General features: G+C 36.1%; 1 protein-coding gene across 2 annotated transcripts; it reads right to left on the bottom strand.

Annotated features, from left to right (window-relative positions):
• Positions 1–101: 101 nt before the first annotated feature.
• DCAF13 (DDB1 and CUL4 associated factor 13) lies at positions 102–24,699 on the bottom strand. Of its 2 annotated transcripts, XM_004320775.4 has the most exons (11): positions 24,532–24,698; positions 22,610–22,809; positions 21,930–22,037; positions 18,326–18,415; positions 16,590–16,745; positions 12,785–12,862; positions 10,585–10,667; positions 7,402–7,566; positions 3,599–3,734; positions 2,186–2,349; positions 102–286 (listed from the first exon to the last, which is right to left on the bottom strand). In XM_004320775.4, the coding sequence occupies exons 1-11, from the start codon at positions 24,599–24,601 to the stop codon at positions 199–201; spliced, it is 1,338 nt and encodes a 445-aa protein (XP_004320823.1). In that variant the 5' UTR covers positions 24,602–24,698; the 3' UTR covers positions 102–198. The 2 variants fall into 2 exon arrangements, with proteins under 2 accessions (XP_004320823.1, XP_019797802.1); XM_019942243.3 differs by lacking the exon at positions 16,590–16,745 and having other exon boundaries at positions 24,532–24,699.
• Positions 24,700–24,716: the final 17 nt, after the last annotated feature.

Here is a 24,716-nt window from a genome sequence, read left to right as displayed (position 1 = left end):
TAAAATGTTGGATAGTCTTATTGACCAGGTCACATTTAAAAATAATTTCTCAGGATAGCAAAAATGTGCAACGATTAAGCTCTACACATACAACTATAACATTCGTTGTTATACTAGAGCCAGTACTTTTATTTGTAGAGTTCACGAATGAAAACATAACAAACACTTATACATCAGTATTGGTAGGAATACCAAATATTATTTCACAACTGCCACTACGCGTTTCTTCTTCTCTGACACCCTCTGCACAGATCCAGGCTTGCTATGTTTGATACGATTCAGTTCCCTAGAAATAAAACAAAATACACAAAATATAAGCAAGTTTACTAGAAATCATCTTAACCAAAGAAAACTTCCTCAGAAAAATCACAAGGCATTTTCTTTCACTGGAAAACCATCTATTTAAAAAAAAAGTTTTCACAGTGAGATTAGGTAAAAAGCAGCTAGAAATCAAGTTTTGTTAACTTATTTATTAGCTTCTTCTCTTACTATCGGCGCCCTTTACTAACTTTAAAAACCTGCTGCAGTTGTTAAAATATTTAAAAGTGACTCAACCCCAACATCTACCCAAAGACAACAAAATAATCATTTGAATAGTCTAATTAAAAGAAAAAAAGAACTCTGTCTTAGAATTTCTATAATACTTCACATGAATTCAAAGACTGCATGGAGAAGAATATTCCACAGGGGAAATGGTGGTGATGGTGGAATGCTACGCTTTAGAGCCAAAATGTTAGATTCCAAATGCTATGATGAAGCATATTAGACAAATTTTTATCTAACAAATGTTCTTCGCAGTCTTTAAGCTGGAAAATACCTCTTAGTTCCAGCTACCTTGGAAATTATTTTTTACAAACATTCTCCATTTATAATAGTTTTTTAGCATGAGCAGAAGCATTTTCTTATTTTGATATAAGTCACTGACATTGTCTGCCCTTTAAACATATGCTCAAAGAGAGTTAATGAAAATTCTCACCATGTGAGATGACTATTGCCCCCCCTTTTATCAGGAAAAGGAAAAAGGCCCAGAGAAGTATTCAAAAACACCTTTGACAACCCAATCAAAAAATGGTGGAAGATCTAACTAGGCATTTCTCCAAAGAGGACATACAGATGGTTAAAAAGCACAGGAAAAGATGCTCAACATCACTAATTATTAGAGAAATGGAAATCAAAACTACAATGAGATACCTCCTCACACAGTCAGAATGGCCATCATCAAAAAATCTACAAACAATTCATGCTGGAGAGGGTGTGGAGAAAAGGAAACCCTCCTACACTGTTGGTGGGAATGCAAACTGGTATATCCACTATGGAGAACAATATGGAGGTTCCTTGAAAAAACTGAAACTAGAGCTACCATATGAACCAGCAATCCCACTCCTGGACATATACCCTGAGAAAACCATAATTCAAAAAGATATATGCACCCCAATGTTCACTGCAGCACTATTTACAATAGCCAGGACATGGAAACAACCTAAATGTCCATCGACAGAGGAATGGATAAAGATGTGGTACATATATACAACGGAATATTGCTCAGCCATAAAAGAACAAAATAATGGCATACGCAGCAACATGGATGGACCTAGAGATTCTCATACTGAGTGAAGTAAGTCAGAGGAAGACAAATATCATGATATTGCTTGTATGTGGAATCTAAAAAAAGGCTACAAATGAACTTCTACAAATCAGAAATAGTGTTACAGATGTTAAAAATAAACTTATGGTTACCAGGGGGGTATGGGGGGTAGGGATAAACTGGAAGATTGGGATTGACACATACACACTACTATATAAAACAAATAACTAATAAGGACGAACTGTATAGCACAGGGAACTCTACTCAATACTCTGTAATGGCCTACATGGAAAAAGAAGCTAAAAAAGAGTGGAGATATAGATATAGAGATGTGTGTGTGTGTGTGTGTGTGTGTGTGTGTGTGTGTGTGTGTGTGTGTGTGTGTGTGTGTGTAACAGATTCACTTTGCTGTACACCTGAAACTAACACAACATTGTAAATCAATTATACCCCAATTAAAAACAAAAAAACACCTCTGATGCACAACAGCACATAAACTATTCCCTTGAAAGGCACGTTTTTTTTGTTTGTTTTTGGTGAGATGCAAGGCGGGGAGTTAGAAAAGGGTACTGAGAGAGAGTCAAATGCTCCAAAACATACTTTCGTCGACGAGCTTCTTTCATGATGCGCTGCTCCTGAATCTGACTGTAGATAGATTTTGGTAGATGTCGGTGACGAGAAATACGTTTTATGTGAGGATGATGTTGAAATTTCTCCTTTAATCTCTGGTTATAATCTGTGGCTGCTTTTTCTCGTGACGTAAGCTGAAAAAATGCATTTTGATATTTTAATGAATGGTGTGCTTGTTTTGCTTCAGTACAACAAAGTTAGGAGCAATGTTTCCCCAAAAAACTAAATTTTCATGACGTGCGACCAATTGCTAATGTAACTATACCCTTTACAAGGTTATGTTAGTGATACCAGGTTTGCGAGCACTGAACCTCCTTTTAGGCAGCATGCCTACAATGTAGATGGATGCCACCAAGTGAAAAAGAGCAGTGCCAAGGGAGCTGGGCTCTGTGGACCACTCTAGGCATAGTAAAAGCACTTAAATGAATCACTCAAAAAAATTTTTTTCTGTAAAAGTAACTTCTGAAACAGAAAAGAAAGCATCTGATGCCGTAATAACTAGCCTTCGTCTAACAACTGTTAAGGATGATATGATTTAGAGGAACATTTAATGATGAACTGAAACCTAGGCATAGTGTAGTACTTAGTAATCATTAAACCTAAAATAAAACTATCTTTAATTACTACTTATCATATCTTGATTTTCCTTCCAGAGCTAAGTAGAAAATAACCCACACTTAACCTTTCCTTCTTAAACTTAATATTTGTTTCAGTTATAAATACCCTGTATGAAAACATGAGACATTTAGAAAAACATTAAGAACAAACAAAAATCAACCATTACTTACAACCCAGAGGTAGCCTAGCCAATGGTAATATTTGTTATATTTTCACTGAGTCTTTTTAAAAAGTCTGAAGCTGTGTATTTTTTTAAAGTGTTTCACTGTCTCTTTGATATTAAAATACCTCACAGAGACTTGCAGCCTTTGACTTGCCTGATTACTATTCCTTTAACAGAAGAAATGGGCGTTCTAAGTTCTAAGCCTCTAGTCCCTACATCTTCTCTCCCCACCTCAAGGAGAATACAAAAAAACAAGAAGGCTCAAATATGATCAAACATTTTAATTAACAAAAGCCTCTGGGGGAATTCCCTGGCGGTCCAGTGGTTAGGACTCAGCGCTTTCACTACCAAGGGCCCAGCTTCAATCCCTGGTTGGGGAACTAAGACCCCAGAAGCCATGTGGCGTGGCCAACAACAAAACAAACAAACAAACAAAAAACAAAGGCCTCTGAAGGTGCCTTTGACATGAAAAAAGTAAACCTCAATACAACCCTGTTTTTTATCACAACTAACACATTTCAAATAAATTCTCTTTATAATATAATGATATTCAATAAATCTAGAAACTAGCTTTATGACAATGAAAGAAAATGGGGTCTTACCACACCCAACTTTTCAGAAGCATTAGCTTTCCATAGACGAATGTTCATTTCATCAGATCCACACATAATGTACTTGCTGTCAGAAGTCCATTTTACACAGATAACATGTTGCATTCTCTTTGTGTGATAGACTTCCCTATAGAAGAGGAATTAAGTTAAAACTCTTAGGATTTTGGTACAGATTTTCTTTAACCACTGCCTATCAAGTATCAGGATAACATTTTTGAGTCCTAAAAGAGTATAAAAGAGAAATTAAAATTCATTTAAATGTATTTTTATGGGACCAATCTAACAAGATTCTATTCTAAGTGTTGGGGAATTAAAAATTCCTGCCCTCAGAGATGTTATAATCCAATAAGAAAAATAAGTATAAACAAACTAAGCAAAACTAGATGCCCAGAAAAGATCACAAAATAACTGAGGGCATATAACACAAATAAAATATGTTGACGCTGGAGTAATTTTGTAACAATAAGGTCAACCACCACACTTTTTTGGGGTTTCTTTTCATTGAAAAATAAATGCAATGGCACTCTAAGAGCACATCCTGATATGTTGATCCTAATGTCTGATTTCTGTTTTGGTCAAATTGTTTAAAAAGCTCAATTGGGCTTCCCTGGTGGCGCAGTGGTTGAGAGTCCGCCTGCCTATGCAGGCGACACAGGTTCGTGCCCCGGTCTGGGAGGATCCCACATGCCGCGGAGTGGCTGGGCCCGTGAGCCATGGCCGCTGAGCCTGCGCGTCCGGAGCCTGTGCTCCGCAACGGGAGAGGCCACAGCAGTGAGAGGCCCGCGTACCGCAAAAAAAAATAAATAAATAAAATAAATAAAAAGCTCAATTAATTGAAGCGAGAGCTGATGATTTACATATGTGAAAAGAAATGGAGGGCTATAGAAGTGATGAGATAAGGATCATTTAATAAACGGAGATGTCAAATATCATACCTATTTGGAAGGCTGTGAAACATACTAAGTGAATTCACAGAAGATACTATATCAGGAAGTGTTAAGCAGAGCATTAAAAAGCAAGTAAAAGACAAGGTCAGAAAAAAATAAAAGGATAAGAGTTCTAGAGAAGTAAAGTTTCCATATCTGGATTAAGTGATTCAAAATGCAGACTACTTGAGAGAAAGGAAACTCGCTCAGCAAATTCTGCACAGTAAAAGAAAACCCGTATGTGATGATGACATCAAATAGATTTCATATATATAAAAACATCTCTGAAGTACGCTCACAAAACTAGTCTATTACACTGCTTCTAACAGATACATTTTGAGCTCTTGAATGACCATGTAGCTAGACCATAAGAAATTTATTTCTAAAAGAGAGTATGGTTAGAAAGAACATCCTATTAAAAGGAAAAGTAGATGAGACACTGACTGCTTTTTCTTCTCTCAATGCTCTGCTTTTACAAGACTCAATTCTTATAACCTCTACCTATTTAAGATGTCTTTTTTCCCAAAGCAACGTATTGAATTTAAATATTAGGAAATTCGATTAGGCTTTGGTAACCATTAAAAATAACCTAGTCATGTATTACATTAGTTCATGTATTAGACCAGACAAATCCAATGGTTAGTCACTTAACCAACTTAGAATCCTCCTTAATGGTAAACTACATAGAGTTCTTAACTTCTAGATATGTTTATGCTTGTACTTAAAATAAATACATAAAGTTCATTATAAGTTATACTATTTGGGGATAAATACATTTAAAAACTTAAATTCTTTATACACGTAGTCAAGATAAATGAATTGTTCTGTGTGAATGCAACTGAATTTACTTGTTTGCTAAGTAAATACTGAATGAAATCCCAACAGAAGCTTACCTTCAAATATTCATTTAACTGTACTTTTTGAAAACCTACTCAAAATTTACTTTTAAAATACAATTTAACTACTTTAAGATCTTTCAAAGGAAAACATTTTAAAAATACATATCGGGCTTCCCTGGTGGCGCAGTGGTTGAGAGTCCGCCTGCCGATGCAGGGGACACGGGTTTGTGCCCTGGTCCGGGAAGATCCCACATGCCACGGAGCGGCTGGGCCCGTGAGCCATGGCCGCTGAGCCTGCACATCCAGAGCCTGTGCTCCGCAATGGGAGAGGCCACAACAGTGAGAGGCCCGCGTAACCACAAAAAAACGTATCATTCAAAGTATTACCTGTGTTATTTGATGTTTGTAATGATAGGAAACTAGAGCAGACCACAGAAACAAACCAGAAGCAGCTTTCAAGCAGACAAAGGTCAGAAGGAATACCATTTATAACTAAACCCAACAGGAAGTAACACATATTAAATTGTGATTACAAAGTCTCCAAATGACATCAGGAGGCAATTCCCTGGAAACGGTGTATAAGAACTCCTCACTTCATACAGTTTTGGAATAATCTGAGCTTTTAACTAGACTTGCATTTAACTGCCCACATTGGCTGCAGAACAATTCAGCTGGAGCTCAGCTGCAGGGCTCTTGGGATCATAGGTGCCTAAACATTCCCATTTCTCATCCTCTTCCTTTGTTCTTTATGACTGTTTATACATCATGTTAGAAAAGTATTGTCCTACTTACTACCTTTGGATGTCCTGGTGCCAAAAAATGATGGAGGGCCACACTCTCTTGATTCTTAGTATTTTCCAGAGAGGTGAGAAGAATGGAAACTCTCAGCCTTGCCTTGGGCCTGACTGAACAATTCCCAACAAACCATTCATGACAGTTTGGAGAATATCAAGTTAGTTGTAACAGCCATATAGGAACCAACCCCAGGAGATGAGGGAATGAAGATCAGAGTCACCAGAATACCCACTCACTCAGTATGCTTTTGATTCCAATTCAAGCACTTTTTAAATCATACACATGACGATGCTGACAATTATTTGCTAGCAATTCATGATTATACAAAAAGGTTTAGGAATTAATATGGTTTCCTCAAATTAGAGGGGAGAAAGATGCAACTATCACAAGTAAAAATACCAAAGAGTTAGACAAGCAGATTGGCTATGACCAAAAAAAGAGCTGTGTGACTCTAAAGAAGAGGCTCTGTGTGAGAGGCCCGCGTACCGCAAAAAAAAATAAAAATAAAAAATAAATAAGTAAGAAATAACAAATGTAAGGTATTATTGTTATTAACTGCTCTTAAACTGTATTAGAGAAAAACTTATCTAAGTTCTTCATTATCAAATTAAAAAAAATTTTAAGTTTACTATATTTTAGGGCAGTGAAAATACTATGATAGTATCATGATGGACATGTCATTATACATTTATTCAAACCCATAAAATATATAATACCAAGAGTGAACCCTAGGTAAACTATGGATTTGGGATGATTATGATGTAGGCTCATCTTACATTCTGGTGAGGTAACAAAAGTACCACCCCACAAGGAATGTTGATAATGGGATAGGCTCTGCATGTGTAGGGGCTGGGAATATATGAAAAATCTCTCTACCTTCCTCTCAATTTTGTTGTAAACCTAAAACTCCTCGAAAAACATAAAGTCTTTATTTTAAAAAATTACTATAAAACACTTAAAAATAATTCTAAAATAAAAGGTTTTGTTCTAAGGCAAACACTAAGATTTCATATAAACAAATTATATAAAGATAATATCCTGTTCAATGAAGAAACTGCCCAGTAGGCTGATGTTTTACCCATAGGTGATGCAGTGGAAGTTGGTACCCCAAGTCACAACACCTGGGTGTGAGCTCCATCATATACACACAACCAAATAACCTTTCAAAAAAGATAAATGATCAAGACAAGGAAAAAAATCAAACAAAAACAAATGTTTATCAGTAGTAACATACCTGCTTCTACTTTTGTCCACAGGAAAGATTCGAATAGACTTATCAAAACTAGCAGACACAAAGTCTTTCCCAGTAGGAGAGTAATCCACATCAAGCACCGCAGACACGTGATCCATATGTATCATTACAGGAGTGTCCAGTGCACGCATATCAAAAGTATATAAGCTGTAAAAGAATTTTTAATTATTTGATACAAATTTCTATTAAAAAAAGCGTATGTAGTACTAAGAGACACTAGTGAAAATAAGACTGCTGGCTCAATAATGCACATCTAAATAAATAGCTCAATTCTTTACACAGCAGGTAAGGGATAGGGGAAAATATCAACAGTTTTTATTATTCCTTAAGATTACACTTACACACTTTCAACCTTATAAACATAAATCTCATTGTAGAAAATGTGCAAACTTCAAAAGAGTATGAAGAGTACAAAACTTACCTTTAATTCCATCACCCATAGAAAGTCAGTTAGCACAGTGTAATTATTTCTAATCTTTTCACTATACTATTTAACTATGTACCTTTTAATAAAATTAAGGTAATACTGTATAAAGCTCTATATCCTGATATTTCATGTAGCATATTATGAACATTTATCCATTAAATAATCTGAGAATATTTTAATATTTTCACATGTAAATATGAGTTAAAATAATTTGTTTAAATAAATCTATTTATTAATAAAGTTTCCAACATTTTACTATAATTAATTCTTAAATGAAATTTTAATTTTTCATATTTAATTTTTAATTGAATGGGGCAGATTCAATTAGATCTGAATAGATTCCTACAAGTAGAAAAGACATGAGCATTTTTAAGTCTTTTGAGTTGACAAATCATTTCCAATGAAGTTGCAATAGTTTATACTCCATCAGTGATATATCAGAGTGAGCACAGCTTTTCAAAGGGTCTATTAAAATTAGAAAACTATACTTTGCGCACAATTGGCAAAAACAATGACTTCATGATTTTCGAGGTTTAAAAATTCTTAATCAACAGCTAAAAAAACAGCTTCAAATGAGCCAACATGGATGACGGAGAGTAATATAGCATTACTGTGACCAAGTTCCCAACATCAAAATACTTCCAGATGTGAAGATTAAGTTTGAGGAGAAACAAGATATCCACATAATTTCAAAGTATCTCCCCAAAGACATGTATTAATTACAAAAGGAAAAAATAGTAACTTTATAGTGGAGAAAACTGGCAGACAGTACGTTAACTCAGTGATCAAGGTTAACATCACCAGTAATATAATAAGATACACTGACATTATGTACCCCTGATTTGATGCACCAAGAAGGGCATATCAATTTTGTGGTATTCTTGCTAAAGATGCATAATCTCAATGAAATAATGAGAAAACACCAGTTAAGCCCAAATTAAGGGCAGTCTACAATATAATTGACAAGAAAGTCCTTCTCAAAAGTACTAAGGCCATGAAAGAAAGGGAAGACTGAGAAAGTCACAGAGTGAGCAGGCTAAGGAGACATGGCAATCAAATGCGATGTGGGATCCTGCACTGGATCCTAGAACAGTAAAAGAACATTAGTGGAAAGACTGGTGATGGGATAAAGTCTGTACTTATAGTAGTGTACCAATCTTAATTTCTTGGTTTTGCTAATTGAACTGTGGGGATGTAAGACATTAACATTTGGGGAAATTGGCTGACTGGTACTTTTTGTGTAACTTTTCAGTAAGCCTAAAATTATTTCAAAACAAAAATTAAAACAAAAAAGACCTAACACTTCAAAAAGAATACTTTTAAATACGATTATTATGAAAAGTCACTGATGCTAATGATACAAATTTCCAAATATCATGAAATTCTCATCAAGAGACAAGTCATTGTTCTCTTTCATAATCTTCAAACATACCACAGGATTGTCAGCCAAGGTCATACTGATCTTTGAGGTTAAGTTTCTGAGTTGACAACTGCTTTACAGTCCCTATCTAAAGCAGTGTTTCTCAACCAGGTTTGTTTTAGAAAATTTTGTTTTTTAGTAAATTCTATTTTAATTTCTACATGAGAAAAAGGCTAAAAAGGGCTTCAATTAATGTGGTTTGGTATTGCTAGTTAATGAGAGTCCAACTGCGCTTCTTTTTAGTATAGGAAAGTCATAAGAGATGTTTTCAGTTGGTACCACTAAAACATCATGTAATAAGTCCTATTTCTGAGCTAACTTATGCTTTCATAAATAACAGTAGTGGAAAGAACAAAGAACTTAAATACAGACGATCTAAAGTTCAATCTAATGACAAACTTCCACCTTCCCCAAAAAACATGTATTAAAAATCCATCATATGCATAGCACTACAATAAATGCTTGGATAAAAAAAGATGAATAAGACACTCTTTCCTCATCAGGAGATTAAATTCCCTACATCAATAGCCTCATCTGTAAAAAGGGAATAACATACATGTCCTATCCACCTTACAGGGATACTGCAAAGATAAAATAAGTTAGCTGATGACAAATGCTTCAACAAGTTTTAAAGCAGCATATAAGAAATCATAAAATTCCATCTAGGTCAAGAACATAAGGCTTCTACGTCACCTTTACATGAAGTCACAGAATAATATATCTGCAGATATTAAGGTAAAGGTTGAAACTTTATTTTTCCTTTTGTCTTACTGAAGTAATAGTGGTAGCTGATAACATGACCACATGAGTATCAACTACCTGAAGAGCTACACACTTTGTAGGCAGATATTTTTAGTTTCTTAAAACATGTATGATTCAGCCATTATTTATATGGTCTATGTCAGGGATCAGCTAATTTTTTCTGTAAAGGGCCAAATAATAAACATTTTTGGCTTTGTGGGTCATATGGTCTCTGTTGCAACTACTCAACTCAGGCATTATAGCACAAAAGCAGCCATATTCCATACAGAAATAAATGTGGCTATACTCCAATAAAACTTTACAGAAACAGGCAGCAGACAGGATTTGGTCCACAGATCACAGTTTATCATCCTTGGTCTGTATCATTTTGAAAACTGAGAATACTTTTTAAGAAGCACTTCTCTAATTTGGGAAATATTTTTTTTTTAGCAAAACAAACAGCAATTTTCTAGAGTATATGAAGGAATACTACCTAGGAAAACATGTTTCATTAGTAAGGCATACAACTGAGTTATTTCTGATAGAAATTAAGTAAGTTTTAAAGAGGGAAACTTACTTGTAATCTTCGTTTGCTGCAGTAAAAATGAATGCTTCCATAGGGTTCCAGCAAATTGTATTTGTTCTCATATCTAAGATGACCTAAGAAAAGAAGCATACACTAACCCATTACTATGAAATTAAGTCCCTCTAAAATGGATAAATTCCCACTTCGTTTCCCTTCCTTCTTTTCTCATTGATTTAAGCAAGTACTTTAGTAAATACCTATTATGTGCACAGTACTTGGCTCAATGCAATAGGAAAAGAAAATCAATAATTGTTTACTGAACACACAGGCAGAGTGCTAAATACTGAAAAATATAAAAATGCTTAATAAATGGTCCCTTGACCTCAAAAAGCTTATAGTTTAGTCAGGAAAATGAGATACACATTAAGAAGAGTTAAAATATAAACAGTGAAGCAGCAAATAATCAAGTATCAAATCAGGGGCAAAATTAATGGTGAGCTTAGGGTTAAAGTGGAGAAGAAAGGTTTCAAAAGATAAGCATGATTTGAGCTGATCTGTGAAGGTCCAGAAATATTATCGTGTTTCTCAAAAGGAACATTCTGGGCAGGATAATCTTTTGTTGTATGTGATTGTCCACTGGAGGATATTTAGCCTCTCGGGAGCCGGCCCATTAAATGCGAGTAACAGTCTCTTAAATGTCGCTCCCACACTTCCAAAAATATACTTGGTGGGGTGGTACAACCCCTGAATGAGAACAGCTACATTAAGGAGAGAAAAGATAGAAGAAACATTGATAGTCTAGTAGGTAGAACAGAGAAATAACAGAAAATAGCATGTCTGCATCCATCAACGTGACATACATGTAACAAACCCTTACTGACTAAAGCAAATAAATAAATGGAATACAATTTGGGACCAGATTTTGGAGCCGCTTGAGAGCTACAGTTCTTTTCTTCAACCTCAAAGTAATGAAGCACTATTATTAACAACTGAGAATGGAGGAGTGAAGGAGGTAGAAATTACTATTATTAAACTAGTACTTCATGTTAGCATTCTGCTAAATGCTTAAGTATCTTGTTTTATTCTTACCATTGGGCTGCAAGGTAGCTATTAATACCACCATTTCACAGGAGAAACACAGGTTAAGTTACCTGCTTAAAGTCTAACACCAAAGTTCATGCAGGATCTTCCCTCCATATCACATGAATGAGTGAAATGATTGGAGTGGTAGTATACTTTGGAAAGATTATCCTATTTATCTAGTTCAAACTTTAAGGAATATACTCTACTCCTAATATTTCTGAATTTATTACCTGTTAGGAAACAACAAAAATATTAAAAACATTTCTGTTACGTGTGGACATCGGACTTGTGGCACATGAACAAGGTCTAGCTCTTCTTGCTCTCTCTCAATTCTAGCACCTGAAATCAACTTTATACCTTTTTACTTATAATGGCACTCCCCTCTTTACCAACAATATTTCTCTCCCTCTCTAGAATCAACTTAAGGTTGTATTAACTTTGATATCTAAGTCCTGGAATGACTGCTTTAGAACTGTTGGGAAATCTGACACCTTGAACAGGACAGAGCTTGTCTAAATAAAACGTCAACCCCCTTGGCATGTAACTAAACAAATAAAGGTAGTTATGTGAATTAGTTATAAAACTTTCTGGAATAAAATACCATATGTGTCATATGATAATCACAGGGCCTGATGTAACAGGATGCAATACTTTTTTAAGAACTTCCAATTTGGGCTTCCCTGGTGGCGCAGTGGTTGAGAGTCTACCTGCCGATGCAGGGGACGCGGGTTCGTGCCCCGGTCCGGGAAGATCCCACATGCCGCGGAGCGGCTGGGCCCGTGAGCCATGGCCGCTGAGCCTGCACGTCCGGAGCCTGTGCTCCACAACGGGAGAGGCCACAACAGTGAGAGGCCTGCGTATCGCAAAAAAAAAAAAAAAAAAAAAAAAAAAGAACTTCCAATTCAGTAAATACAAACTAGATGCCTAAAATCTGCTGGCATTATGAAAGACACAAAGACTAGGATACAGTACCTCATGGAAACTTAAGGGTCTCTAACAAGCAACAGGAAATTGAGAGAATGCCATTATGATCATTTTGGGTTCTAAGGACACCTCTATTAAAGAGTTTTTTAATTCTGAAAAAACATTTGCTCCATATTTTCAGTCACTCCACTTACAGGGGGATGCATTAAGAACTGTATAAAGCAGAAGACAAACTGAAACTCACCTTTTTCAGAGGAGTAGCTTGCCTCATATCATATAGTACTATATTCCTGTCAGAAGCACAACTTCCCAAGAGAAATGTCTAAAAATAAGTATAACAATCATCAGTTAAAAGCTAGGCTTGGCAGCAAACCATGTCCATTCAGTGAACAAATGATTTAATTACCCTCAATGTTTATGTTTAAGATACGAAGTTATAACATTAAAGTCCATTTTCAGAGGGTACAATGAATCACTCATAATCTCAGCAACCTAAGCCAAGTATTTTCATTGTTAAATCCCCACTTTAGATGCCTGTGATGATACTGTACAGATAATTCTGCATTCTATTTTAAAACAACATATTTTACTTATCCATTCTTCAACTTAGACCTGTTTCCTGTTCTTCAGTATTATAAATAACACTTCAAAAAACATTTGCATACATTTAGCTCTTCTTTTTCTAAGGGTAAGATTTTAGTAGTGGCGTTACTCAATCAAAAAGTATGAACAATTTTATCGCTTTTGATATTTAGGAGTAATTGTTTTCCAAAGAGTTGTACCAATATACATTACAATGTGGAAATATATTAATTTTACTGCAACTGGGCAGCAATAGGTAGTGCCATTTAAAAATAATATCTGCATGGCAATATTTCCTATATACTGTCATCCTTTGGCATCTGTGGGGGACTGGTTTCAGGACCACCCACGGATACCAAAATCCACAGATGCACGAGTCCCTTGCCCTCTGTAACCACAGACACAGAACCCGCGGATGTGGAGGGCCTACTATATAAATTACTGCTTTATTAGCAGTTAAACATTTCCTCATGTTTATTAACTCTCTGTATAAACTAGGTGTGTCCCTTGTCCAACTGTTCCAAGATGTTTAAAATATTTATTTGTAAGTCAGTTATAAATGTGCTAAGTGCTTACATAATCCTTGGCATAAGTGAAAATAAGCCATCTACCTACCAATGGAGTCCCAAATCCCACCCTTTGTAGTACCATTCCTCCTCACCCATGGTTCCTGACACAACTCTTGGCTTCTGCCTCTATTATTCCTACTGCAAGCATTAACAGGAACTAGAAGAGTCATTTACTAAGCAGCTGTATGGTCTGCTAGCTCCTACTACATGGGTGTATATAGTTCAAATAAAACTCATAAAGCCAATGCTACCATCACGATCTCTTCTCAGTTCTTTCCAAAATCCTCCTTCTTAAACCACTTCTTCTCTGAGCCTTTCCCCTAGTCAGTGACTCCTCTCAACCTTTCTTAGTTTCTCATTATGTCACTCCAAAGTCTGACCAGGTTCTGTTTCTAAAAGTAAAGACTTTAATTTGAACAAAGCAAAAAATTCTACCTAGACGGAAAGCTGACTTTCATACTGTAAAATGTAGCACTGCTCAGCATAAACTTTTGGCTTTATGAGAATTCTAGGCTTCAATATTTTAACAGAAAATTAATTATTAATGATTAGGAGACAAATACACTCCATTTGTTCATAGCAACACGCCCTTTCCATTAAGTTTAATACAGGGTAAGAGACATGCACACCATTTGCTTTTACCACTAAGTCAGTTCGTAGGTTAATAAAACACGCATTCACACACAGCTGAACAAATAGAGTTTTTATACAGGCAAATTTGAAAAACATGGTTGCTAGGTCATCACTAATAATTATGATTTTAGAATTGGCCATCAGCTCTTCTGACACAGGTGTTCACCAAAACAGAGAAACAAAAGATCTCATTTACCCTTTAGAGAACTAGGAATCAGTATCTGTTTGTTCCTCCTGTTTATTTTTTTTTTTAAATAGCAGTAACACCACCATCTTAAATTTGGGGAGCACCTTTTAAAAATATTCACATATATTATCACATTTTACGCTTACAACAAACCTATGACGCACAATGGAAGATATAATTAATCTCATTTTAAAAATAAACAAATACAGAGAAAAACTGTGACTTGCATAAGGTCAATGCAAAGGCATGCTGGCAGGAAATACAGTTCCAAACTAGGTCCACCACAAGTAAGACATAAAATGTTCCCACAAGTTGCTTGTGTTTGTAACCTGCTTCTGCCTAGTGTCACCTTGGGCTGGCTCTGCAAAGCTGGCTTGCCCCTTCATGCCATATCTCACTTCTACAACCAAGGGGAACACAGGGAAGGTAGACAGAGGATGGAGTGAGGAAGATATAGTAGGGACAGATACCCTGCATCAGCGAGCAGCAAACATTTTCTGTAAAGGGCCAGAAAGGAAGTATTTTAGGCTTTGTGGGCCATATGGTTTCTGCAGTGCTTTCTTTACTTTGTAGTGCAAATGCCGTTACAAACAATAAATGAGCAAAAGGGCATTAGCACGGCTGTGTTTCAGTAAAACTTTTTTTTTTTTTTTTTAACAAAAACAGGCAGTGGGCTCATAGACCATAGCTTGGCAACCCCTGCTCTAGACCTGCAGCCTCTCCCAGAAGTGTATATGCAGGTGTGTGCTGGAGGCAGGAGGGCATCCTCTGACTGACTTCTCAGCAGCACCTCAAAGCCAAGTTCACATCACACCACAGCACCTCAGTCTTAATACGCTGCTACTCTGACTTAACCTTTTTCCCTCCTTTTATCAGTTAGGGTCTCTAAGAGTGTAAAACTTGAAGATCAGGATTTTCTCTGATACCATCTAACAAGATAATCTCCTGATAATTTCTAAAATCAGCTTACACATGCAGTGATTTCCTTTTCTTTCTGCAGGAAAAGCCATCTTTACTGAGTCTTCTGGAAAATGAGTTCATCAATCGTTACGTATTCAGGAAAAGCTCAGGGAAAAGTCTGGAGTCCAGGGGATAGCTTTGCCTTCAGGGAAACCTCCTTTCCCAAATTCGGAACTGAATAAACAATAAGTAGGAACTTCCCTGGTGGCGCAGTAGTTAAGAATCTGCCTGCCAATGCAGGGGACAAGGGTTCGAGCCCTGGTCCGGGAAGATCCCACATGCCACGGAGCAACTAAGCCCGTGTGCCACAGCTACTGAGCCTGCGTTCTAGAACCCGCGAGCCACAACTACTGAGCCCACGTGCCACAACTACTGAAGCCCATGCGTCTAGAGCCCGTGCTCCACAAGAGAAGCCAACACAATGAGAAGCCCACACACCGCAACGAAGAGTAGCCCCCGCTCGCCGCAACTAGAGAAAGCCCACATGCAGCGACAAAGACCCAATGCAGCCAAAAATAAAATAACTAAATTTATAAAAAAAAAAGTAGGCTAATCTCTAACTCTTCCCTTAGACCTGGAAGAAATTAGAAATCACGGTTCAGACTTCTGAGCAAAGAAAAATGTAACTAATTATCATGTAGTACAAAAATAACCATGCATATTATTTTGAAGCACTGGTGCCCCTGCCATGTACAAATAATTAAAGAAAACAATGCTCAACACTCCTTCTTCTGATCTCCAAGAGAGTTAAGAAAAATTAACATTTTCCTAAAGGTACAAAGATGTTAATCTGTGGAACATCGAGTGTTGAAGGCACAAATAAAACTGGAGTTTCACAGGACAGTGTGTACGTGGATTTTACCCCCACGAGCACATGCACACACCCACCTCTTAACAGTGAACACTAGTATCTGGGACTATAACTGTAGGCAAACATGTCAAGACCTGACCAAAGGTATAAGAACTCAGATATAATCTGGAAAATGGACCAAATGCTAGAACACCATTAAAATTCAGAAAATTCTTGTATCATACATTCAAAAGTTTCCTAAACAGAGCTGAAATTACTAGATAATAAGAAAACAATAAGCAGAACATATTTCAAAAAGGAACATTACCTCAATTGGGTTAAATTTAACACTGCTTATACTGTCAAATCCCCAAGTCATTGAACATATAGGACTGGTTCTTTGTTCATCCCAAATGTCTACTTGCTGTCCACATGTGGCAAAAACAGCTTCTTTCCAGTGATGATCAATTCCTGTATATACTGTCTTTCAAAGCAAAGATGTTGTTATAGATGAGTCTTTTCATTAGTACTTCAAATCTACAGAATATTTTAAATATATTTCTCTACACTCTCATTTGTTTAAGAAAATCCCAGTTCACAAAGAAGTTTCTTTGAAGCCCTCACTGAAAGGAGAAAACTCTACCATAAGAAATGATGTTTCTTATCACACATTCTGGGAACAAAGAAAAATGTTAACATGGGATGTATTTAATTAAGTTTGAATACATATCAGTGAAGTAATTTTTAAATCATCATTGGGTATTGAAGGATCTTGGAACCAACTAATGAAACACAAAGGTAATTTCTAAAAAACTTAATTCCACATTTAACATATGAAGTACTGATTCCCAGGACAGAAACACAGATACAGACAACTGCATTAAAATTTATGGGGAGAAATAAAATTGGCGAGCGTGGATGCTAAGACTGTTGAAAGCAATAAAATCTCATAAATTTGGTATTATTTACTTAAAAATATGCGACTCATCTATTCAGGACCAGCTTAAAGTCTACCTTCGTACCGTATGGCAAAAAATGTTTGCAAAGCAAATTAAAGGGAACTATTTAGCCAATACTTTAAGCTTTTAAGAACTCTTATCAGCATCCACAGATTTAGAATTATTTTCTATTCATGAAGGCAAGTCCTACAAACTTTTCCATAATAAGAATTAACCCCCAATACCACAGAGAAGGGGTAACACTAAATGTTTCAAAAATCTTTGTAACTCCTAGAGAAAAGACATTTTACAAGAATGAAACCAATTTTGTTTTACGAATTACTAATTTTTTACCATCTGCAAATTATTTCCATTTCATACTAATATCCCACCTCCACGTCCCTTCAAGAACACTTAGATTGACCATTAGAACACAGGAAGGCCCTGATCATGGGCTGGACCCCTCATCTAAAGAAAGAACATTTAGAACTTCTTGAAACCTGAAAAGCAGAACCTAAATATATACTAAATATAATGCTGAAATGACAAAGAGATTTTAAAGATGCGATATTTAAAGATTAATTCTAATTTCAGAATTTCACTTAGTATCAAAACGTAAGCATTAAAAAACATGGGTAGGCCAAATTATCTGAATTATTAAGCTATAACTAAACTATATCATCTGATTTGCAGAATGTTAAGAAATGTAAGTAAGATTTATACAAAAACCACACTATTGCATTTATTCATTTCCTAAAGAATTCTTTCAAGTAAGAAATTCTGAGCTTTGTGAAAGATCCATGATGATATAAATCAGAAGTTGAAGCACTTTTTTCTGACCTTTACAGATTTCCTCCCATGTTCTTGCTATAGGAAATATTTCACTGCATCTTCTAGCTAAAAACAGAAACTGAACCCTACTGCAATGAACACCGAAGAACTGTTCAAATTCTTGAACTGCAAAGGACATTCATTGCATTAAATGTTGCTTAGAACAGGTCAATTATTGCAGCCTAAAGTGTCTGATTTCTTATTTATATCTTTTTTGAAATTAAAATTATGAAATAATTGTAGGTAAAAGAGAAGAATTCTAATAGCCCAAGTATGGGTCAATTTATTTTTGTACCTTTCCTAATATTGTATGCAATGGTTCCTCCTCTTCTCCATAGCTTGGTCCATCCATTTTCCACTGCTTCACAGTTTTGTCATCACCAACCTAGAAATATTTATGATGATGATGATAATGAACAAGTTATAAACTGTACACTTGCCAACACATACATCAAATTATAAACCTCTCAGTTCAAAAAATAACACATACCATATTCTTTCCAGTACTGTATTTATTGATGCATTTATGTCCCACCTTGTTATAGTAAAGATTTGTGACAAACACATGAAGTACATAAAATTTAAAACAGCATGAGCAGAGCAAAAGAAGAGTAGGGTAGAAACAAAGTTAGGTCATAAACATGGCAAAAACTGCATTATTGTAATAAAGATGACTTTTCAAATTAGGGAGAAAAATGAATTACAATAAAATGGTATTGTGAGATCAGATCGGTCATTTAAGAAGTATGAACCAATCTGACATCTTATATAAAAATAAAATTCCAGGTAATTTAAAAGGTAAAAAATGCAACAAAACCCATAAAAAATACTAGAGAGAAGGCATTTTTAAATCTTGGCATGGGTAAAGTCCTTCCTTCATGACACAAAACTCCAGAAACTATTAAGTCAGAGGTTGTCAAACTGTGAAGTGTAGACTTCTGAAGGACCCTGAGAATTTTTCAGGGGTCCAGGAGGTTGAGACTATTTTCGTGTTAGTAAAGGCATTGCTTGTCTTTTCACTAAGCTGACAGTTGCACAGATGGTGAAAGAAATGGTGAGTAGAACTGTTGCCGCCTTAGCCCAAATGAAAGCAAGGCAACAATCTATGGTAAATTAGACTTTGGTATGTGGCAGATATGTTCAAGATAGTAGGCAAACATCGATTTTACTAATTTTTTTTGGAAATGTTTCCTCAGGCAAGGGAAACAAATGGGACTCCATCAAACTTAAAAATCTTTTGTACAGCAAAGAAAACTATCAACAAGATGAAAAGGCAAACGATATTTGCAAACGATATATCCATTAACGGGTTAATATCCAAAGTATACAAAGAACTCATACAACTCAGTATCAAAAAAACAACTCAAATAAAAAATGGCAGAGGCTCTGTATAGACTTTTTTTTAAAGAAGACAAACAGATGGCAAATTAGACACAGGAAAAGATGCTCAACATTACTAACCATCAGGCAAATGCAAATCAAAACCACAATCAGATATCACCTTACACCTGTGAGAATGGTTATTATCAAAGCCAACAAATAACAAGTGTTGGTGAGGATGCAGAGAAAAGGAAACCTTTGTGCACTGTTGGTGGGGATGGAAATTGGTGTAGCCACTATGGAAAACAGCATGGAGATTCCTCAAAAAATTAAAAATAGAACTACCGTATGACCCAGCAATTCAACTCCTAGGTATTTATTGGAAGATAACAAAAACACTAATCAGAAAAGATACAAGCACCCCTATGCTCAATGCAGCATTATTAACAATACAAGACAGGGAAGCAACCTAAGTGCCCATCAACAGATGAATGGATAAAGAAAATGTATTATATATATATACAATGGAATATAATTCAGCCATAAAAAAAGAATGAAATCTTGTGATTTGCAAGAACATCGATGGACCTAGAGGGTATAATGCTAAGTGAAATAAGTCAGACAGAGAAAGATAAACACTGTATGATTTCACTTATATGTGAAATCTAAAAAACAAATGAACAAACATAACAAAATGGAAACAGAATTATCAATATAGAGCACAAAAAGGTGGTTGCCAGAGGGGAGGGGGTGGGGGAATGAGAGAAATAGGTGAGAGAGATTAAGAGGTATGAACTTCCAGTTGCAAAATAAGTGTACAGTGTATATAGTCAATAACTATGGGTATCTATATATATGGTGACATCATAACTAGACTTACTGTGGTGATCATTTTGAAATGCATAGAAATATTGAATCACTATATTGTACACCAAGAACTAACAGTGCTGTAGGTCAATTATACTTCAAAAACAGAAAAACAAACTTATAGAAAAAGAGATGAGATTTGTGGTTACCATAGGTGGAAGGGGGAAACTGGATGAAGGCAGTGAAAGGTACAAACTTATTTATAAGATAAATATTAGAGATGTAATGTACAACATGATAAATATAATTAACATGGCTGTATGTTATATATGAAAGTTGTTGAGACTAAATCCTAAGAGTTCTCATCACAAGAAAAAAAATCCTTTTTCTATTTCTTTAATTTTGTATTTATATGAGATGATGGATGTTCACTCAACTTACTGTGATAATCATTTCATGATGCATGTAAGTCAAATCATTATTGCTGTACACCTTAAACTTACACAGTACTATATGTCAATTATACCTCCATAAAACCGTTTCTAATCCCCAAAATAAAAATGTTCCTAAACCTAACAATTACTTTCAACTGTTTTCACTCCCCAGGACTATTATTGCTTATGCAGACTATTAAAACAGCCTCCAAACTGATCACTTACTGCTGTCAAAATCTCAAAGCTCAGCATAGATTCTGTCACTCCCCTATTAAAAAGCTTTCCATGAACTTGAACACGTATTTGTATATGATAGCATTATTCACAAAAGCCAAAAGTTGGAAATAACCCAAACATCCATTGATGGATGAATGGATAAACAAAATGTGCTATATACATATAATGGAATATTATTCAGCCTTAAAAAGGAAAGAAATTCTGATACATGCTACAACATGGATGAGCCTTAAGGACATTATACTAAGTGAAATAAATGAGACACACAGAGACACAAAGTCCAACAGCGATTACCGGTAGCTCGGGGGTGGGAGGTAGGCGTGGGAGATGTAGAGTTAGTATTTAATGGGTACAGAGTTTCAGTCTGCGAAGGTGATAGTGGTGATGGTGTACAATGATGTGAATGTACTTAATGCCACTGAAATGTACACTTAAAAATGGTTAGAATGGTAAATTTTATGTTATGTGTATTTTATCATACACAAAAATCCTTCAATGATGTATTAATAACAGACAAAGGAGTACAAATTACTCATCTTGTTTTGTTTTCTTTTTTTAAAGTGGCTTTTTTTTTTTTTTTTTTTTTGGCTGCCTTGGGTCCTCGTTGCTGCGCACAGGCTTTCTCTAGTTGCGGCGAGCGGGGGCTACTCTTAGTGCATGGGCTTCTCATTGCGGTGGCTTCTCCTGTTGTGGAGCACGGGCTCCAGAGCGCAGGCTCAGTAGCTGTGGCGCACGGGTTTAGTTGCTCCGCAGCATGTGGGATCTTCCCAGACCAGGGATCAAACCTGTGTCCCCTACATTGGCAGACGGATTCTTAACCAGTGTGCCACCAGGGAAGTCCCTACTCATCTTGTTTTAATCCCACTTCTGAGTGTCCTATAGAATATTAGTTCAGTAATATGTTAAGTAATTATGTATAAAAAGTATGGAAAAGGCTGGATTACATAAAGAAAACCAGGACTTTTCCAAGTTTTAGTAAGTTATTTTGCATTGTGAAACTCTGAAAGGGCCTTGGACCATGAAAATGAACTCAGAAAATATTCAATTACATCAGTTTATACATGTTGAAAAGAGTTAATGATTTAACTGCATTATACTTACAGTAAAAAAGGAAGTCCCACAAAAGCGAGTACATATTCCTCGTACAAAACCTTCATGTGCTTGTATCACACGAATACATTTTCGTTTAGTTAAGTTCCAAATTCTAACCTACAATAAAGCATACTAGGAAATTTCAGTGACATATAAATTAAAAACGTTCAGGCACAGGAGTACATTCCAAGAAAACTAAATTCAACACTGAAAAGGCTGTAAATCACTCTACCAGACAGCTAAAGACAAAATCCTCTAGATTAAAATAATGCAATGTCTATGGATAAGAATATCAACAAGCAGAAAACTGAACCTGTTAAATACTCTGTTGATTCTAGTTTAAAGTGTTTCAAAGCTTTCTTTCTTTGCCAGAGTGGGGAAATTAAGTGAACTGTTAATAACATTCTCTGTGGAAAAAAACTCACAGTTACATATCTGTACTGTAAACATGCCTTATTACTTACTGTCAAATAGCCTTAAGTTATACATTTTAAATATCTTAGGTTTAGATAAGAAACTACTGAAATTACCAATTCAAATAGAATTTACTATTGAGAATTAAAAGAAAACAGAACATAGAAAAATAAAATCAAAACAGTTAAAACCCACAGTAACGCACAACTAAAGGAAGAACGTTTGTAATATAACTATTTTTAGTTTAAAATATCAACGTTTAGAGTGACACTTGCCTCTCCATCACATGCCCCAGAAAGGACAGTAGCCAGACTCTTCGGATGTTTAGCCAAGCAACTGACTCCGTCTCGGTGACCATCCAGGGAAGCAAGGAACGGTTTCGCAAAAACCCGTTCCAGTTTGGTGGCATTTAAAGCTCTTACATATTCTCGTGGGACCTCAAAAGGATGTAAGGTAGGATCATAGTTTCTTGGAACTGAAATAAGAATGATTCCTCTTAATAAAATAATTCACATTAAATATTTCCTGTGGTCTTCCTCAGCTAATCATTCTATTTGTTACTCAAAAAACGTTTATCAGGGACACTGTGCCTAGCACTGTGGAGAATACAAAAGTTGAAGACCCTTTGTCCAAAACCTTTCCAAAATTACCAGAAAATCATGGAATTGTCTTCCTTATTTTATGTTTCACAGAGCTCCAATACTTCAATCTTTCCATTTTGTTATCTATTAACACTTCCATCCAGAAACTATAAAGAAATAGGAAGATGTTATAAGAAATAAGATCCCTAATAACAAGATCAGGTAACTAATAACTTCCTAACCTCAAGATTCTGTGACCAGCCAGTCATTCACTCATTCCTTCATTCAGACATTAATAATGCAACTCCTAGGTACCAGGTGATGTCTAAATACAGGATATAGAACCAAATACGATTATACCACTCTCTGCAAGCTCAGTCTGATGGGAAAGACTGATAGTCACAATAATAACGAGGCAATGTAATAAAAACTCTGATATTAGTATAAAAATATGTGACAGAAACATAGAAGGAGAGTGCTTAAGTGTGTACAGGATGGGGGGAAATGTGCAGGGGATAAGTTTGGAAAGACTATTGTTCAGAGAAAACTTCCCAGAGCTAGGAGAGAAACTGGGTAAGGGCTTGTGACACAAGATGCCCCAAAGAGAATGACTGAAATGCACTCAGACTGGCAAGAGTAAATGTAAGCTAGTTGTGGGAAAAGTAATCACTGGTGAAACTGAAGAGGAAGATGGGACCAAGTTCAAGGAATAGGGATGATGTCAAGTCCAAATGACACAACCTAATTTGCATTTTAGAAGCATTACTGTTTTGTTACTTAACCTGTAAACATTTTGAGAGCAGAGACCATATATTTTGTTAGCATTGCTCATTTTATATATATATATATATTCTCCACGACTCAATGATAGTGAAATATTGTTCCAGCCTCACCTTCTACGGCTTAACCCCTTACTCAAACTCCGAAGACATGGCCTTTTTTTATGCCTTAAGTTTATTCCTGCCTTAAGGCATTGCACCTGTTATTCTCTTCGCTTAGAATAGTCTGTTCATACATGGATGGTCCCTTGTCTCTTAGGTATCACGAGTTATAATTCATAAGCAGTCAGCATGTTAATGGGGGAACAAGACACCCAGTAACAGAAAAATAAAGCTCATTAATTTCATTTTAGCCATTCCCACATCAAACTTCTCCACAAGTTTTTAAGAGAGAACTGATGGCTTTACGTTTCACCTTTATCTCTTCCCACATCCAGAAGGACGTAATTTTAAGGAGTAAATTAGCCAAAAGTTAGAGCAACGGGAAAAGTTTAAAGGTCTGCTCAATTGTTAAATCCTTCAATACACGAGTTTGGCTCACTCAAGTTCCTCTTTTCTTCAACAGGAACCTGAGAACAATCAAGGAGCAGCAGCTGGAAAGGGGGAGGTGGAATCATTTCCCCATATAACTAACTTTCCCTCTTACCACTAGAGAAAGTTATTAGAAAAAGTACTTGAAAACAAGGGTTCTGCTACCCAGTACCAGAACGGCTTTATGCCCTGGCGAAAAGGAACAGGAAAAGAACGAGAGTGGAACACCAGGCTCCCCTCCAGCTTTATTCGGTGGAAACCGAGGCCAGATCCAAGCCTGGTGGACTCCCGACTAACTTGTCTCACCTCTCTGTAAGTCCAGTTTGGTTTCGCGGACATAGCTGTCCGGGTTCCGGCTCAACATCTTCACCTTCATCTTGCTCCTAGTTCTTCCCGACTCCACGAGCCTTCCCCTTCAAGTTGCTGTTGCCGCCGCCTCCTCCTCCTCCACGAACACACACCACTTCCGCTTCTTCTAGACTACTTCCTGT

This window comes from Tursiops truncatus, chromosome 17 (assembly GCF_011762595.2).
Source record: "Tursiops truncatus isolate mTurTru1 chromosome 17, mTurTru1.mat.Y, whole genome shotgun sequence".
In the NCBI taxonomy this organism is placed as follows: Eukaryota; Metazoa; Chordata; class Mammalia; order Artiodactyla; family Delphinidae; genus Tursiops; species Tursiops truncatus.
This window is presented reverse-complemented; position numbering and strand designations above follow the sequence as displayed.

Bases quoted from the DNA above. Each gene is read 5' to 3' on its own strand.
- DCAF13 (XM_004320775.4), bottom strand. From the start codon at position 24,601: ATGAAGGTGAAGATGTTGAGCCGGAACCCGGACAGCTATGTCCGCGAA. The intron at 18,416-21,929 runs GTAAGTATAATG...AAATATTTCTAG, and splicing joins GTGGGACTTCCTTTTTTACT to GTTGGTGATGACAAAACTGT. The intron at 2,350-3,598 runs GTAAGACCCCAT...GCATTTTTTCAG, and splicing joins CTTCTGAAAAGTTGGGTGTG to CTTACGTCACGAGAAAAAGC.